The sequence below is a fragment of the Argiope bruennichi genome, chromosome 4 (assembly GCF_947563725.1).
Source record: "Argiope bruennichi chromosome 4, qqArgBrue1.1, whole genome shotgun sequence".
NCBI classification, from domain to species: Eukaryota; Metazoa; Arthropoda; class Arachnida; order Araneae; family Araneidae; genus Argiope; species Argiope bruennichi.
The window spans coordinates 112,442,557-112,459,428 of NC_079154.1; the positions used below are offsets into that span (position 1 = coordinate 112,442,557).

At 26.0% G+C, this 16,872-nt stretch overlaps 1 protein-coding gene across 2 annotated transcripts; it reads left to right on the forward strand.

Moving 5' to 3' along the window:
• The first annotated feature begins 503 nt into the window (after window positions 1-503).
• On the forward strand, window positions 504-14,346 carry LOC129965800 (cytochrome c oxidase assembly protein COX15 homolog). Of its 2 annotated transcripts, none has more exons than XM_056079997.1 (10): window positions 504-578; window positions 706-781; window positions 915-1,007; window positions 3,918-4,075; window positions 4,155-4,274; window positions 6,049-6,235; window positions 9,609-9,858; window positions 10,883-11,037; window positions 13,479-13,592; window positions 14,097-14,346. In XM_056079997.1, the coding sequence occupies exons 2-10, from the start codon at window positions 707-709 to the stop codon at window positions 14,235-14,237; spliced, it is 1,293 nt and encodes a 430-aa protein (XP_055935972.1). In that variant the 5' UTR covers window positions 504-578; window position 706; the 3' UTR covers window positions 14,238-14,346. The 2 variants fall into 2 exon arrangements, with proteins under 2 accessions (XP_055935972.1, XP_055935971.1); XM_056079996.1 differs by having other exon boundaries at window positions 506-612.
• Window positions 14,347-16,872: the final 2,526 nt, after the last annotated feature.

Genomic DNA, 16,872 nt, shown 5'->3' on the forward strand with positions numbered 1-16,872 from the left:
TAAACGAAAGTATCCGTATACGATTCGAAAACTACGTAATACGCTAGCATTTTGATAATGTTATGAGTTCTTGAGAGCAGTAGAAACGTTAGATAGAAAATACTTTCTGAGAGCATGCGTATAACCGACCAATAACATCAACATATAAAGGGTTTGGAATGATTGCGTTGAAAAGTGCGAAGATGAAAAGGTAAACAAGCTTCGAAGGCGTTATAGATAATCATTGTATCGGAGGATTGAACTGAATGCTGACACAATACTCATTTAATACTATTCGTAATAATTATTACATTTTTTTTATCTTGGAAATATTTGTGCTGTACCCACATTATATATTATTATGAATTAAAAGAAATCATGTTGGAAATACTGAAGTATATAATTAAAAAAAAGTGAGTTATATTAAGTCCCTCAAAAAGAAACATCAAATTTTAACCATCTATTTACAATTTATTCTATTTAATTCAATAATTTAAAAAAAATTGATTTTTCATTATCATTTTAGTCAACTGAAATGAAGAGATTCTTTGTTGTAGTTTCGGTTATACAATCAGGGAATTTGGAAAATCCAGAGCAAGGTGCTTATGCAATTCCGGTGTTTTATTACTCCGAGTAATATTTCCGAATTAATAAGTAACGAATGATTAAAATTTACATTTTTATGTAGTGTTTCTAATCAAGTTTTAATTTTCTTCTCTTTCGAAGTATGTTTTGTGGCGGAAAAATGACCATTCCTGTGTTTCTTGGTCCTGTCAAAAGCTTAGTTTCATGCCCAAATCATGTAAGTCTTTTAATTTTTAAAATTGCATAGCTTCTGTATGTATCAAAAATATAAACAATATTTTCGAAATGGAAATTGATGAATAGTTATATATTGCCTATCATTTATCTTTCTTCGTTTATTCTGAATGTAGATGTTAACACGATCATTCGTATCTTGGTCAACTCGGAAGGGTTTTAGCAACATTGTATCGTTAAAAGGACTAAAAAATCCTGCAATTTTCAAGGTAATATAAAAAAATTTTCAGCTTTTATTTATTTGTTGTTATTTCAATAAAATATATGCCCAGTTTATGCTCTTCTACATCCCAGGCCCCCACCTCACGAAAAAAATTACTATGTTTAACATTTTTAATATATTCAGATCTGGAATCTCCTGAGATAAGCAAAAGCAGGAAGGTAGTATTTTATTTCTAGGTTAGGGAGACTACATTTGAATGTAAAAATGAAACTTCAAAAAAGAAAATTCTTATACTGTTTGTGTTATGCATATTTATACATCTGGTAAAATTTTCCTTTAAAAAAAATAATTTGAATCTCTGCATTACACAGTGATGTATAATGCGTCTTTGAATAATAAAATAAATGCAGAAATTTTTTTCTAAAATATTTTATTTGGAATAATTGCTTTTTGTTTAAAGATACAGTTAAATTCAAATATTATTTTGGATTTAATTTACAACTTTTTAAAATAAATAGTAAGAAGAATTTGACATCAACATATTTAATAAATCATTTAGTAAAAATTTTTCTGCCTGTAGTAAATATAATATAAATATTATATCATATTTATTATGTATTTATTTGATATAATTAATATGATCCATTATGCCAGAATTTTAAAAGCTTTCATTACGTTTTAGAAAAACGTTAAAACTTTAGAAGTTTTTAGAAAACTCAAAATTTTGAGTTTATATTAAATATATAGAGAGAATATATTAAACTTCCAAAAGTATATGAAACTTTTTCTGCAAAAGAAATTTTTAAAATTCAATAATTATATTCAAGATAAATTTAGTCATCAAAATTTCAATTTTCTAATCAATTATTTCCGTTAAAAAAGGTGAGATAAAATTGTCTCTCTTTGCATCTAAGGTTGGTCAACTAATAGCATGATAGATCTGAGATTTCTGGGTCAGCTGCTTTTAGTTTTGTGTGAGTGTTATAATTAAATTAAATAAGTTGATTTTTTAAAGTTGCTTTTAATAGATTTCATATAACTTATTATGGATTAGTATTATAGGTTAAAAATAATAAACAAATTTAAAAATACAATAAGATAAAAAATCTTCAACAAAAAAGTAATTCTTTAAAATTGCAGATGTATTTGTAAAAAATGTTACAGCTGAATTTATTTTGAATGGAACTTTTGTATTAAGATAAATACTATTTTCTTGATTTCACAACTCATACAGAACTATGTTATTATCTTTCCAGTTTTTTCTTCCTGATCAAAATGTGTTGCATTTTCTTGGAATGTCTGAATGTTGCATTCAGCTGCTACTTTCAAAAATTTATTTTATATTTCCCAAGACATTCTTTATTAAGACTAGGAAACTAGTATATTTGAGCTGCTGAATATTTTCAACAGAGAGTTCATGTAAAATTTCTTTGTGGGATAATTTACTACTGGGGGGAGAGTAAACTCTTTCAGATTTGCTTTATGCTGAACTTGCATCCTCTAGCAGGCTTTTGCGTCTGGTTTGTTGGTCAGAACTGAATAATTACAAATACATATTTTGACAATGAATTTCAGATTTTTTCCTTTTGGAAAACTGAAAAGAAGGTAAGATTTTTTAAAATAGATTGTGAATACCCAGCTTTGTTCTCACACTCCCCAAGAGAATGACAACCATCAAAATTCTGTTAAAAAGTGTTAGATCTGAGTGTTGATATTGGAATAATGTTATTATTATAACAGATATACCTATTTTTAAGGTATTTGGAGAAATTGGATTAATAAATCTGTTTTCTATCCCCAGTGTAAATGAGAAATTACAAGCTGCATCACAAGTCTTGTGAAGGTTTCTGGGATTTTCAAGTCCTTGAATCCCATTTTAGGACCTAAATTGTCCCATTCCTTTGTAAGAAAATTAAAAGTAGATAAACATTTTTATGTATGAAATATTTTATTATCATGCAATAGAACTTCATCATGCATCTTTTGAAGGTACACGTTTTTTTTTTTAATTTAATGTTTTTCAAATGTTTAAAGTAAAGAAATAAGCTAAAAATTTTTGAAGAAGCACCCTTGGTTGGTAAAAAGGTTATCTGTATTTAGATAAAATTATTAAAGCTATTTTTTTAATTGAATTGCAAAGATAATTCCTTGTTTTTTTAGTATATAATTTGAACTCGTTATAATTTTTTTAACGTTATTGCATTTTCTCAATGATTTCCAGCTGTTAACAAATTACATCAAACCTTTATTTATCAAATTTGGAATTTCTTGGGAAAAAAATTGATACATTGGAATTTTGATCACATAAATTGTTGATTTTTACCTTTTCTTTGCTAACTATGCATAGTTAATAAAAGACTTAATGGAATTAAATTGTCTAAGATATTTATTTTTAAAAATGTATAAATATGCATGTAATTTGTTTACTATGTAGTGAAACATGTACGTTTGTTTGCATAAAAAGAACAAAATTCTTTTGTATATTTTTGTGGACAAAGTAATTTCTAATATTTTTTAATGCAATCAAAATAGCATTATTTTTTAATTTAGGTGATAAAAATTACTGCAGGTTCTCTTGGAATAAATCTTAAGTCGTATTAGACAGTTTGGAATGCTTTTATTGTTTTTTTTTCTTTTAAAAAATATTTTCAGTTATTAATCTTTATTACTATTGTTGTTTTTGTTTAATCTTAATTAAAGTAGTCATCCAATATGACTGTATTGGTCATAATAATAACTGGTTATTATCAAATTCTTCTCTTTTTGTGAAAGTTGAGGAAATCCATTTATAATCAGCATTGAATTATTATTCATTCTACTCATTTTTGTTTGGTATTTAGAAATTTTATATAATATACAGAAATTGTTTTTCTTCTCCAAAAATTCTTAGAAATATTTGACATATGGAAATTCACCTGGACCTTTAAATCAATCAGTGTTTTATTTATTTAAATAGAACTCAAAGAAGCCACTGCAACTTTCAAGACAGACTGTGACTGTTGCTGAAACTTTTGTTGCAGCAGAATCTCCAAAAGCATCCCGATATGTTGGTACATGGCTATTATGTTGTAGTGGCATGGTTGTTGGTTCAGTTGTGTTAGGAGGAATTACAAGGTAATTTCCTTTCACAATCGAAAATTAATTTAATTTTTTATACTGTTTCAATTTTTGAACTTAAGCTTTTATTTTATAGGCTTACAAAATCTGGTTTGTCAATGGTTGATTGGCATCTTTTTAAGGAATTTCCTCCTATTGGTCGAGAAGCATGGATTGCAGAGTTTGAAAAATATAAAAAATTTCCAGAATTTCAACAGTAAGTGAATTTATTAATGAATTGGTCATTCTTAATTTTCCTCAATTATTTGTTAATGAAAATTATTCATTGTGTTTACACATCTATATCATCCAGAAAAAGGCAATGAATTTTTAAGTTTTATTATTCAACACAACTTACATTAAAGCTTCATAATAATATTAAACCATTTTCTTTGTCTGGGATATAAAAATTTTTAAGTTCATCTCCGAGAATTTTGACCTGTATTTCAACTAAGTTTCATATTCAGATAAATTGCCATGAAAAATATTATTATTTCAATGTGAAAGTAAATATTAAGATAAATTTTAAGGACTGCACAAAGTAGTTGCCAATTAGATAACTAGAAAAAGAAACTGATTATAAAGGGAAAATAATTCAGATTGTAGCTTTCATTGTGGCTTTCTTTTTAGAGTACATTCTACACTTTGCTGATAAGATATCCTGTCATTTTCACTTTAAAGGGCACTTTTTAAACATGTCATATTGAAATGAACTGCTGATGGCTAAATATAAATTGATTATCGGTGAAAAAAATATATATTTTATATTACACTTATAATATATATTTAATATTACATTTATAATATATATTTAATATTACATTTATAATATATATTTAATATTACACCTGTGACAAATTTGTCATTAGAATAAGCTCAAAATTGTCATTCAGTTTCTTAGATTGTAAATTTTATGAATGAAATACATTTATTCCTTTATTTATGAATTCTTTAAACATTATATTTTATCAAAGATATAAATTCCCTATTTTATCAAATGTACCAGTATCAGTTCCATTAATCCTATACCAATTGTGTAAGTTTCGTGCTGTTTTTCAAAATATCTTAATTGAAACAAACCTATATTCCATATAATCTATATGCATTGAAGTGAATATTTTAAAATAGTTTGGACGTTATTGAAATTCAAACTACTGATAGATTTTTTTTCAGATTTATTCTCAAAATATTAAGAAGCATATGGAAACTTTTGTGGTTATTAATTGAATAGTTAATTTTATATATGTAAAAGACTAATGAGTGGGAAAATGATATCTATTATTTTATAAGAAAGATTATTTTATTAGTATTGCCATTCATATTAAATGTGATTATGATAGGAATTTTAAATAATTTTTAGATTTCCCTTTGAGTTGTTACTTGCAGTGTTTATTTATATCATTCTTTAAAATTTATTTGTAAATTTTTGAAAAAAGCCTTTAGTAGTTTTTAAAAGTTATTTGTATATAATTCTTTACGAAGTGTAAGAATCAAATTTGGTATTGTGCTATTGATATTCTCATTTTGTTTCAGAATAAAGTTGCAGATAACAAGCAAATGTTACATTTCATCATTATTTTATGCAAAAATATTTTGATATTAAAAATATGTAATATATATATAATCTGTTTAGTTACTTTTTGGCATTTCATTAAATCTTAATATGAAATAATGGGTTTTTTTCCTTCTGTTTACTTGTTAAACCACATAGCCTTTAAAAACTGATTGAATATGCAAGACTGTAATTTTTTTTATGTTATTACTTCAGATTTTGCTTTTAAGTTACTGAACTTAAGAAGAATTTTAGCAAAGATTTTGTACAGTTAATAATTAAATAATTTTTTCATGAATAAAATAAGTTTGGATTAAATTATTTTCATCAAAACAATAATATCACTTTTTATCTCACTAGGAATTAGAATTTTTTAATAAATAGTTATTTTTTTTTCTGCTTGTTAAATATTGTATTTGTAATAATCAATATTTTTCAGGAACAATCCTGATATGACACTGGAGGAATTCAAATGGATCTGGCACATGGAGTATGGTCATCGAATGTGGGGAAGGTGTGTGGGAGCTGCCTTCCTTCTTCCTGCTCTTTACTTTTGGAAGAAAAAGTGGTTATCTGGTCTAATGAGGAAAAGAGTTCCAATATTTGGTGCCTTGATATTAGGCCAGGTAAAGTGTAGTATTGAACTTATTCATTGAATTGTAACACTGCAAATTTTTTTCAGATCAGTTTATATGAACTCCTAAAAAAAATGGTGACATAATATATATATTAGAAAACATATTTTTACTGATGGAGTTAACATACTTAGATTTAATTTTGATTGAATTTACACCTGTTCAAAATTAGAGATTAAGATATTAGTGTTTGCTTAAAACTGTTTACTGTTCATTGTGCTGTAATATATTTTTTATATATATACTCTTAATTTTATATAAATACACAGTGTGGAAGACAATATAAAAGATTTTTATATATAATATTATATAATTAATCTCTAATAGTATACATTAATTCTTCTGAACAATATATCCTATCTTACACAATCTTGTATGTTTTATTATTTCTTTTGCTAACATTATTTTCTTAGCTAATACAAAACTTTTAACAATGGATAAGATTGCAATGGATATGATTTGTTACTGACTTTTGACAAAATAAATCAATTTATGTTAAAATGCATTGTTTGTTTATAATTTAACAAAATTAAAAGATTGTTATTATGTCAGTGACTTTATTAATATCACCATATTATACCTAAAAATAAAGAATGTGAAAAATTTGATGAATTTATTGTGCAAATGCTGTAGAAGAAGGTTGCAAAGTTTATTACAGTTCTGTTTTGATGCAAACTAACATTCAGTTGTACCCTCTAGAATTTAAAAAATATTTTAAACTTATCTGTCTTGCCAAAATAAAGATCAATTTTGAAGCAAAACGTTATTGTCATGTTGTTAAAAAAAATCTAGATGCTAAACTGAGCTTAATCAAAGATACAAAAATGTTTAGCATGCAACACCATTAATGTATTGTCATTGCTCAAATGATGAACTTTAGAAGCACTGTTGTCATATTACAAATTAATTTATTTCCAGCTACCATAATTATGCTTTTAAAAATGCACAGAAGATAGTTCTCCATTAAATGTTATCTTTTCAGTAACTATTAATATGTCTTGGGGAGAATTAGTTTATACTTGTCAGCTGCTGTATTTAATAGCAAATCTATGTAACCTTTACAAGAGGTATTCAATCTGATATTGCATCATTTGCCAAAAATAATGATTGCATTCTGAATTTAAATATTATATACAAAAAAAGTCATTGTAAATGCATCCACATCCATAAACTATATGTGCTATTTTGTGTATACCTTCATTGATTTATTTCAATCACCCAGTAAAAGTCAAATTCAATTTTTGTCATAAAAAGGGAAGGTTCAAAGTGCAAAAGTTTTTCATTGTTTACTAGTTGTTGAATATATTAATATTAGTTTTCATTATGTAGTTATTTTATCAAGATAAGATAAGGGTTCCTTAATCAGCAATTCATGATAAATCAGGATCTTGCTGAAAAGTATCAGGATAAATAAAGTTTTCATGGCATATATTTCTAGTGTTGTTTAAATTGTCAACTGTGTGTGCATCCTCTGAGTTGATGAAACTCTGCATCTAGCTACCTTATGCACAGATCTGAAACTGTTCTAAAAGTTTGAAACTAATCAAATTTATTTCTTATATTTGTGAAAGCTCAAAAAACGTAAGCAATAAAGAAATAATAATAAATTGTAGTTATTTGAACTAAAAAAAAATATTGTTATAACAGATGCCTTCATGAAATTATATATGTCTTATATTTTATCATTCATAGTATTTTGACAGTAAACACCCCAGAATCCATGAATTTTCTTTTTTACATGCTTTGATTTGCTTAATGCAAGTAATAATAAATAATTTCTTTGCCATGAAGGGCTTTATGCTATTTTTTTATTAAAAAATAGCATTCATCAGTGATATTTTATTTATTGAGACATTCCTTTACATCTCATGCTTCAAAATCCAAAAGGCTCTGACATATTTTTATTTGTATTATATGATTACAAACAAAAGAACCAAAGGAAGTAAAGGAAATCACCATGATTTAATATATTCTTATTTTCTAAAAAAATATTTCAAAGTAAATTTTTTTGTTATTATTTAAAGTTTTTTTTTTTTTTTAATTTATAGCACAATTTTGGGATTGTATGATTTTGTGCGCAATTTCAATTGTCTAGTAAAGAATTATAATAGAGGAGGGGAGAGGGTATTTTGTGACGGCTATCATTGGATAGATGGTTCATGGAAAATATGTTACTTTAATTTGTTATTATGTGATATAAAATAGTGTTACATCTCAAAATATTTCTTTTATTAAAAATCAATTTTTCCTTTGCTGTAATTTTTATCCAGTCATATGTAGATTTCAGTATAGAAAATTATTATTATCATAAGAAAATTTCTTTTGAATAGTTGGAATTAAATAGATTTCCTACATCATTAATTCTACATTAGTAGTAAAATTTTAAAAAATACATGATAGCGAAATAATATTTTAAATTATGAACCATGAGAAATTATTTTCCATTTCTTTCTTACATTTGAAACTCGATTTTGAAGATTTTGCTGAGCATATAAAGCATAGGTTCCCAAAGTGGTCCAGGTGGACCCCCAGGGGTCCATAGGAGACCACATGGGGGTCCACGTAGACGTGAAAAGAAAACAGGGGTTCACAAGTTGTAAGTGGGGGTCCATGAAAAATTTTCTGGTTTTCATAATAAAGAACAAAAATTTTGGCTTGGATTTACCTATCAACATAGACAGGTAGCATCATTCACTAGGTAGGTACTCAAAATTATTTGAGACTCTGTTCAAACACCGAATTGAATAGAACAATAGATAATAGTACAAGTGTACACCACATGTCGAGACTTTTTTTTATTGTTGATTTACATTTCAGAGTTCATTGTTGATTTTTTGTCAACTGCTGATTGTTTGTAATAATAAATGTTTGTAATTTTGTATAACCACAAGTATTATTTTAATAAATAGGACACAAGAAAATGTGCTACTTTTCTTTTCTTCTTAACACCCCCAATTTAGGGTGATATTTTTTAGGAGTTTTGGGAATACAGTAGAAATGTAGCAGTAGGGGGTCTACCGAAGATAGTAAAACTTTGAAAGTGGTCCACGAGAAAAAAAAGTGGGAACTTCTGATATAAAGCATTGATTACAATTATTATCAAGAATATTATACTGTTTTATATTATAGATTGCATTGAATGTTTATCATTTTAACCTTTAGTATTAGTTGAGGATTTTAGCAATAAAAATGGAATATTTTAATGAAAGTTAAAAAAAAATTTTTTAATAGTATTGGGATTAAAGCAAATACCATACATAATTATATCTGTAAAATATTGGTTTGTTTATGTCTTTGTTTAGTGGAAAGACAATCACAAAGAAATTAACTTGTAAAGTTTTCAAACTTATTTTTTTATTGATAGGGCTTACTTGGCTGGTACATGGTTAAAAGTGGTCTTGAGGAAAAGCCAGAACCAGACGGCGTGGCTCGTGTCAGCCAGTATAGGTTAGCTGCTCATTTGGGAATGGCATTTGTTTTGTACAGCTTGATGTTATGGTCTGGACTGAGTCTCCTGTTACCTCCTGAAAAAATGGAGGTAACCAAAAGCCTTCTCAAATTCCGGAGATTTGCCCATGGTACCAAGGGACTTATTTTCATTACAGCATTTAGTGGTAAGTTTCCTTTGCTTTTTGAATGCAGAAATTTATTTAGTACTATAATTTTTTATTGTTTTGTTTTATATAATCTACATTTGATATTTGATTTAACCCTTTATAAACTCATTTTCTTAAAAATAACAAAATATCAGGTACTTTTAATAATTTTCTAACAAAATATCAGGTACAAATAAAGGAATATTATTTTTTTAAATTTTGAAATTCTAATAATAAAATGAAAAAAGACGGGAAACATGGGTATGTTAATAATATCGGTGTTTCAATATATTCTTTAAAGTTCATGAAGTATGAAATATTTTGAAATAATTGCATTGTTATCTGAAATTAAGCACTCTAGATAGAATATAAAGATATTTTTTTTTATTTTTTTATTTTCTAATTGTCACTTTGATCACATCCGTACTAATTTGAGAGTGATGGATCTTCCAAGTAACTAATTAATAATCAGTGTCATTTGTTTTCAAAAAAATGATCTTAAACTGTGTGTAACTGTTGTAATATTAATTTAAATTTACCTTTTTTTTGTTTTTTTTGTTAGCACTGAAATGGCATGGTTTGTAACAGATCCAATACAAAGAGTTAACCATTGCCAATTTAAACGATGAGCCTGGCTTCCAGTTAAAACAGTGACATTCAACCTCATACATTCTTAATGTTTTCCCCTTGAAAATAATATATATATATATATATATTCCTGCATATTAGGCCAGTAGGTTTTGGGAATATTGCCTTTTTTCCCCATTGTAAAATCTAGAAAATTCTCAAAATTTGCCCTTCCCAGTAACAGCAATTTAAAAATGAGGGAAGAGGAAGTTGTGGAAAGGAATAAATGTCTTTCATTATCATTTTTATCCTCATGTTTTTAAGTAATTGTCTGAAAGTTAATTCTTGATATACAACATTGTGTGAATGGATTTTATTGTTTGGTTTTGTAATTAAATGATGTCACATATAGCATACATTACATTTAAAAGACATGTTATTTTATCTGTATACTTAAAATATACAATTTTTATAGGTGCATTTGTAGCTGGAATTGAAGCAGGATTAGTATATAATACTTGGCCTAAAATGGCTGATCGCTGGATTCCATCGGATATTGATGCTTTGTCTCCAAAATGGAGAAATGTTACTGAGAATCCTACAACAACTCAATTTAATCATCGAATTCTGGTTTGTAGTTTAGACTTCCTAAACTTATTTCTTTTTTTATATGTCGATGTCAGAGTTTAAAATCTGTAAACCTTTTATAATATGTCTCAATTTTAAGAATATTTGTTTTGAATATCTTAAATGTTATTTTATAAGTTTCATTGTTTCTGTATTACTCATTTGAATTGCTTTATTTCATTAATCATAGCTTTTTATTCTTTACGTAAATTATGGAATATATTTTGTCCAAATGTATGTTATATGCTTATTTTGAAGTGAATTTTCATCAGTTTTTAAATTTTAATACTTATAAAAAATTTTATTATTTTTTAATAATACATTTTTAAGTTTCTGTGGATGCTTTAGTCCAATTATGCATTATTTATTGATAAAATATAGTAATTTTTTTGCTTTAAGCTTTAGATCTCAGGGTATTTAAGAGAAAATGAAGTTAATGGCAGTACTGTATATGAATGAGGAATTGAACTGAAGAACTGAATAATTTTTTTTTATTTTCTAATTTTGGCTAATAAAAATGATTTTCATCAAATTAGGAAAATTAGATAGACATTCAGTTAATTTCTGTTCTTAGGTTATAAGATAATCATTTGACTACTTTGTTAGGAGTTGAAGATATATCTAAATAAGTATCTTGCTAGTTCTTGTTCAATCAAGTGCCATTGGTAGAATTGCATTTTTTAATATGATATGTACGGCAAAACACTTATAGTTAGCTTGATGTTTGCAATAACTTTTTCTTAAAAAGAAATTTTTTTTCGGTAGAGATTGATTAGTTTTTTCTATATAGTCAGTTCGAATTCAATACTACTCATGTGCATTTTTTCTTGAAGTATAATCAAATAAAAAAATATGCTGCGGAAGCAAACTTTTACTGTACTTAAGGAGATTAATTGTAGATTTGTTGTGAACTCACTATTTTAGTTCCAGGAAATGGCTTTAGTTCATTTTGAATCAAACATTTGAAACAATATAAGAGATGCACAAAACAAAAGAAAGGGCACTTTATTTTGAGTGACTCAGTAATTTTGATAAATTGTAATTAGTCTTTTCCTCTAATTCTTATTTAACAGTACTTCTGAAAACTTTTTGATGTTACAACGTAGATCCTTGACCGGTCCAGTTGAATTAAATGTATTTGAAATTTTCAGACTAAATTTTTATTGATATAGCATTTATGTTTCTTGAGTCCCTTCAATAGATTACCTAAATGCATTTTTAAGGAAATATACCCTCTTTGAAATTATCAAAGAAATTTTTTCCCTCATAATCATGTGATCTTAAAAATTATATACAATATTAAATCCAATTAACTATATTCTATTTAAATCCAATATAACTTGATAAAAATTTGAGGAATTTTAACAATCATTTTTTTATTTGTCTTTTCTTACCTGTTAATGATTATTAATTGTTTAACCTAAAGCTTCATTGCGTTTATAGCAGCTAAATTTCTTACTAATAAGGACGGGATAGCATATAGTTGGTTGGAACATATTGTAATCTTTGCTTTTATTGGTTTTGAAAATAAGAGAAAACACTTTTCCGATTCTTTATCAGAATCTTAGAGTTACAAAGATATCTTTAGATTTCTTTTAACCTTATAACTTTCAAGACTGTGATCTTAACTTTATGTCATAATGGTTAAATTGATTCATCCTTGTATCATGTTGTTATATGTGTTCAAACAGGGAATTTGTACAGCAAGAGATGATCTGCGCAGTGGTTGGACAAAAAAAAATTATCAAAACATTTTCAGAACCAGAAAGTTACTTAAAAAAGAAAATTATAGTTATATTTTGATCAAAGAACCGTAACTATAATTTTCTATTATAGTTTTCTGTTAGAACTTTTTAGAACTTTAAAAAATAAGAAATTATCTAGTCGAAAACATTTCTGGATGAATTCTTATTTACAACAATGCCTGATCACATAGATGTGGAAGTTGAACGAATTAGGTATTAAATGCTATTTCTTCCTATACACCAGACTATTGATCATTATTTCTTGAAACACTTTGACAGTTTTCTCAGAGGATTGAAAATAGTAAATGGCAGTCATAAACAAGAAATACCAAAAATGTTATAAAAATTTTCATTGATTCCAGACCATTAGAAATTTATTCTCCTAAGTTGAACAAACTTGTTTCTTATTGGGGAAGATGCATAGATTCCATTGGTTCTTACTTAATTTAAATGATTTCTAAAATTGTGGTGTAATGCTTTCAAATTAAATTTCTTTAATGAAATTGAAATTTCAATTTGAAGAATATTGACTTGTCAAGTCATATAAATATGTAAGATAAAAATTTTACTTTGTTGGTTTCAGTAAAAAATGATTTTAACATTACATATGATTTAGTTTTAAATAAATTTTATATTTGCTGGTTTTGTTAATGTAAAAGACAACAGTAAGTGTTAAAGTAGTTTTCTTTCTTTGTTTAGGGTGAAACTGTGTTTTGTGCTGTGTCTGGCTTATGGCTATATTCACGGAAGTTGCATTTGCCTCCTAGAACTAGATTAGCAATAAACTGCTTGTTTGCAATGGGCCTTATGCAAGTAAGTATTCCATTCTGTTAGTTAAACACAGTTAGTTAGTTATGTTGCATGTTATATACATCATTAGGAAAATTTCTTAAAATTAAAGGAAATGACATTCACGGTGATAAGTAAATAAAATAAAATTTGGAACAGAAAGCAAATTGTGAATTGGAAATTGAGCCTGATTTTCAGAAATATTTGTAACTCAAAAACGTTTTCATCAGAGCTAAAATCATGAATATTGCAAACTTTGCAAATGTTTTATTAAATCTATAAATCAATCTTAAAATCTGAAGTGAATGATAATTTTTCTTTTGAATTATTTAGGCTCCATTTCAGATTCTGAGTACTATTGTTTTGCAACCTGATCTCAGAATTATAAAGTCCAAAATAATGACATACAGTTTCAAAATGGAATTTTGATTTGAAATAAACTCAAATAATTCATGCAACATCTGTTCAGTTGCATATATTAAGAGATTCGTTATTTTTGAAATTCTTATGTTTGGAATTTTTTATTAGGTAAGTCTGGGAATCTTCACTCTGTTGTATCAAGTACCAAAACCATTGGCTGCGAGCCATCAGTCTGGTGCTCTTGCCTTGTTGTCATTGGCCATCTGGTTGACCCACGAACTCAAAGTTGTGAAATATATACCAAAGTAGACTACATTAAGATGTGGTAAATTATTGCAAATTGTAAATATGCAAGAAAAACTTGCTCCATGTATTATAAGCTTTTAAAATATTATTTTAATAAAGACAAAACAATGTCTCTAATTGCCAATTTATTATTCTCAATGTATGTTAATGGAAAAGAGAGATGTATTATTTTAGTATTTTTAAAAAATTAAATTAAATTTCTACATGGAGTCTTATAGTTTGTGAAACTAATACAATGAATTAAAGTAAAAATACATCTGAAAGATCATATAAAAACTGAATACAATTGCTAACTTAATAATTAATATCACACTCATAATCATTCATATGAACTGGGAAAAATTATTCCATAAATTTTTAAATAATTAAATAGGAGATATGTAATTTTTGATTGGAAAGGGAAAGTAAATATTGGTGGTATGAGGATAACTCTTTTATTATCAAGTGCAGTTAAATAAATCCAAATATGATCTTAATTTTATTTTAAAATAATACATATTTTTAGTAGAATTTAGAGGTTAATATTTGATAATCTGTAATAGAAATTTACATTTAAACAAATTTGATTTTTATAGCGTTTTCCTTAGCTCTAAGATTGTAACAAATGTTATGCCATTATTGAGCATGATGGTCATTGGTAAATTTGTTTATGTTCTGCCGAATTGCATTTTTTAATATTAATTATGTTAAATCATCTATAATGAGAGATTTTAATAAGTGGTGACATAGAAGGTTTATCATGCATATGTTACAGTAATTAGTCATTTATTAATAACTCAGTATCAATGGTACCCAATAATTATTAATAATAATAGATCAATAGAGTAAATTAATTATCTTGACTGATTATTATTTGTAACTAATCACAGATTTATGGTGAATATTATTTATTTTTGACTTCAGAGAAATTTAGATATATATATCTTTACGTCCTTGATTCCTCATAGTTTTTTTCTGGCATTAAAACCAAGTTATTTTAATTGTCTTATTTCTGTTCTGTTTGTGTACATGCACTTTGTGACATGCACTGAAAGTGAGATAGTTGTTTAGTTTCGAAATGGAAAAAGAAATCGCACAATCAAATATATGCTGAAACAAAGAAAAACAGTTTACTTTGTTGCACTGAAATTCAAACTATTGTTTGAAATTAGGCAAAAAGTATTTTTACGAAATTGTTTAAATTCTGGAAAATGTGCACAACTATAATATTAATATTGCTAAAATAATAACTTTTTAAAGTTTTGAAATGGTGTTAAATTTATATTTGTACAATAATATTTTTAGAAATTATGAGGGGAAAATGTTAAAATTTATTTTAATTTTTAATTGTAAATTTTAAGAAATCACTCCTAAATGTACCTTTCCACTTCTATGATATAAAAATGTGAAATTTGGTAGCCAGCTTGTAGAGTACCAAAACACACAGATTTGTTGTTATTATTAGTAAAAATAATCAATTAATCATTTTGAAAGTAATATATTTTTCATTCTTTCAGTTCTATGAAAAATGTTACATTTTATATAACATTCATTTTTTTTTAAATTTATGATAAAACATCTGTTGAGAAATATGGTTGTCTGTGCATCATCATTAAAAATTGCTTATTTTTAATGATCATTAATTAGGGCTTTAAAAGTTTTTTTTTTCTAAAGATAAAAAAAAAAAGAATTTCTATCATGCTAGATTGGTTAAATTACATACATTTTCTTGAATTATATATTTTAAACTTCTTTATAATATTTAATTGAAGAGTTAAGTGCACTGAATGGTTGAGGGATTGCTGCAGAAATAGAGGACTAAAGATATTGTTACCAATGGCATAAAAAAAAAAAAAAAAGATAATTAGAATAATTTTTTAAATATAGCTTTACATTATAAAAAATTTTTTCAGAAAGAAAATAGCTGAAATTGAATACAAAGCTTAATGTACTTGCTGAGTAAGCCACACTTTTATTAACAATAATTACTAGCGAGAACACTGAACAATTGAAAGAATTACATAGCAAAATTTTTAAAAATAAATGGAAAATTTTGCTTACATAATTAATAAAACTTATAGATTTTTATATCTTAGATTTCTTTATATTATTTCTTTCTTTCAAGAAATAGAAATGTTAATGAAAGGGTGATGTTTTTTTTTTTCTTGTTACAGTTAACTGTAATATAATTTAAAATGCAATTTAAATGTTTCAGTAGGATTTCCACAAGAAATTTACATAAATAGTTTTTTAAAATATATGTTTTAAATATTTTTAACAAACATTGAACTTAAACTATTATCAATTATTGGTAATATGCGGTGAATATATTTGTATAAAATTGGATACTTTTTTTCCCCCCAACTTCTAAAATGTAGAGGATATTGCTGATATTTTAACACATTTTTATAATCAAAACAACTATGTTAACATGTGTTCTTATTTTTTCTCTAATACTACTTAAAAAGTACTTATTTTTTAAGATAAAATTGAATTATCCATAATGCTGTTACCTCTATCTCCTTTATATATTGGTATGCAAGATAGCCATTTTGTGTTTGTAGAATAATTGCTTCACAATGAGTTATTAGTTATAATATCATATCTTAAGATAAGTAGCATCTTAATTTTTTGCAATAAATAGTCAACTACAGAACCT

Coding starts and splice junctions, on each gene's coding strand:
- LOC129965800 (XM_056079996.1), top strand. CDS start 515: ATGAAGAGATTCTTTGTTGTAGTTTCGGTTATACAATCAGGGAATTTG. Junction 9,859..10,882: donor TTTCATTACAGCATTTAGTG/GTAAGTTTCCTT, acceptor CAATTTTTATAG/GTGCATTTGTAGCTGGAATT. Junction 11,038..13,478: donor AATTTAATCATCGAATTCTG/GTTTGTAGTTTA, acceptor TTCTTTGTTTAG/GGTGAAACTGTGTTTTGTGC.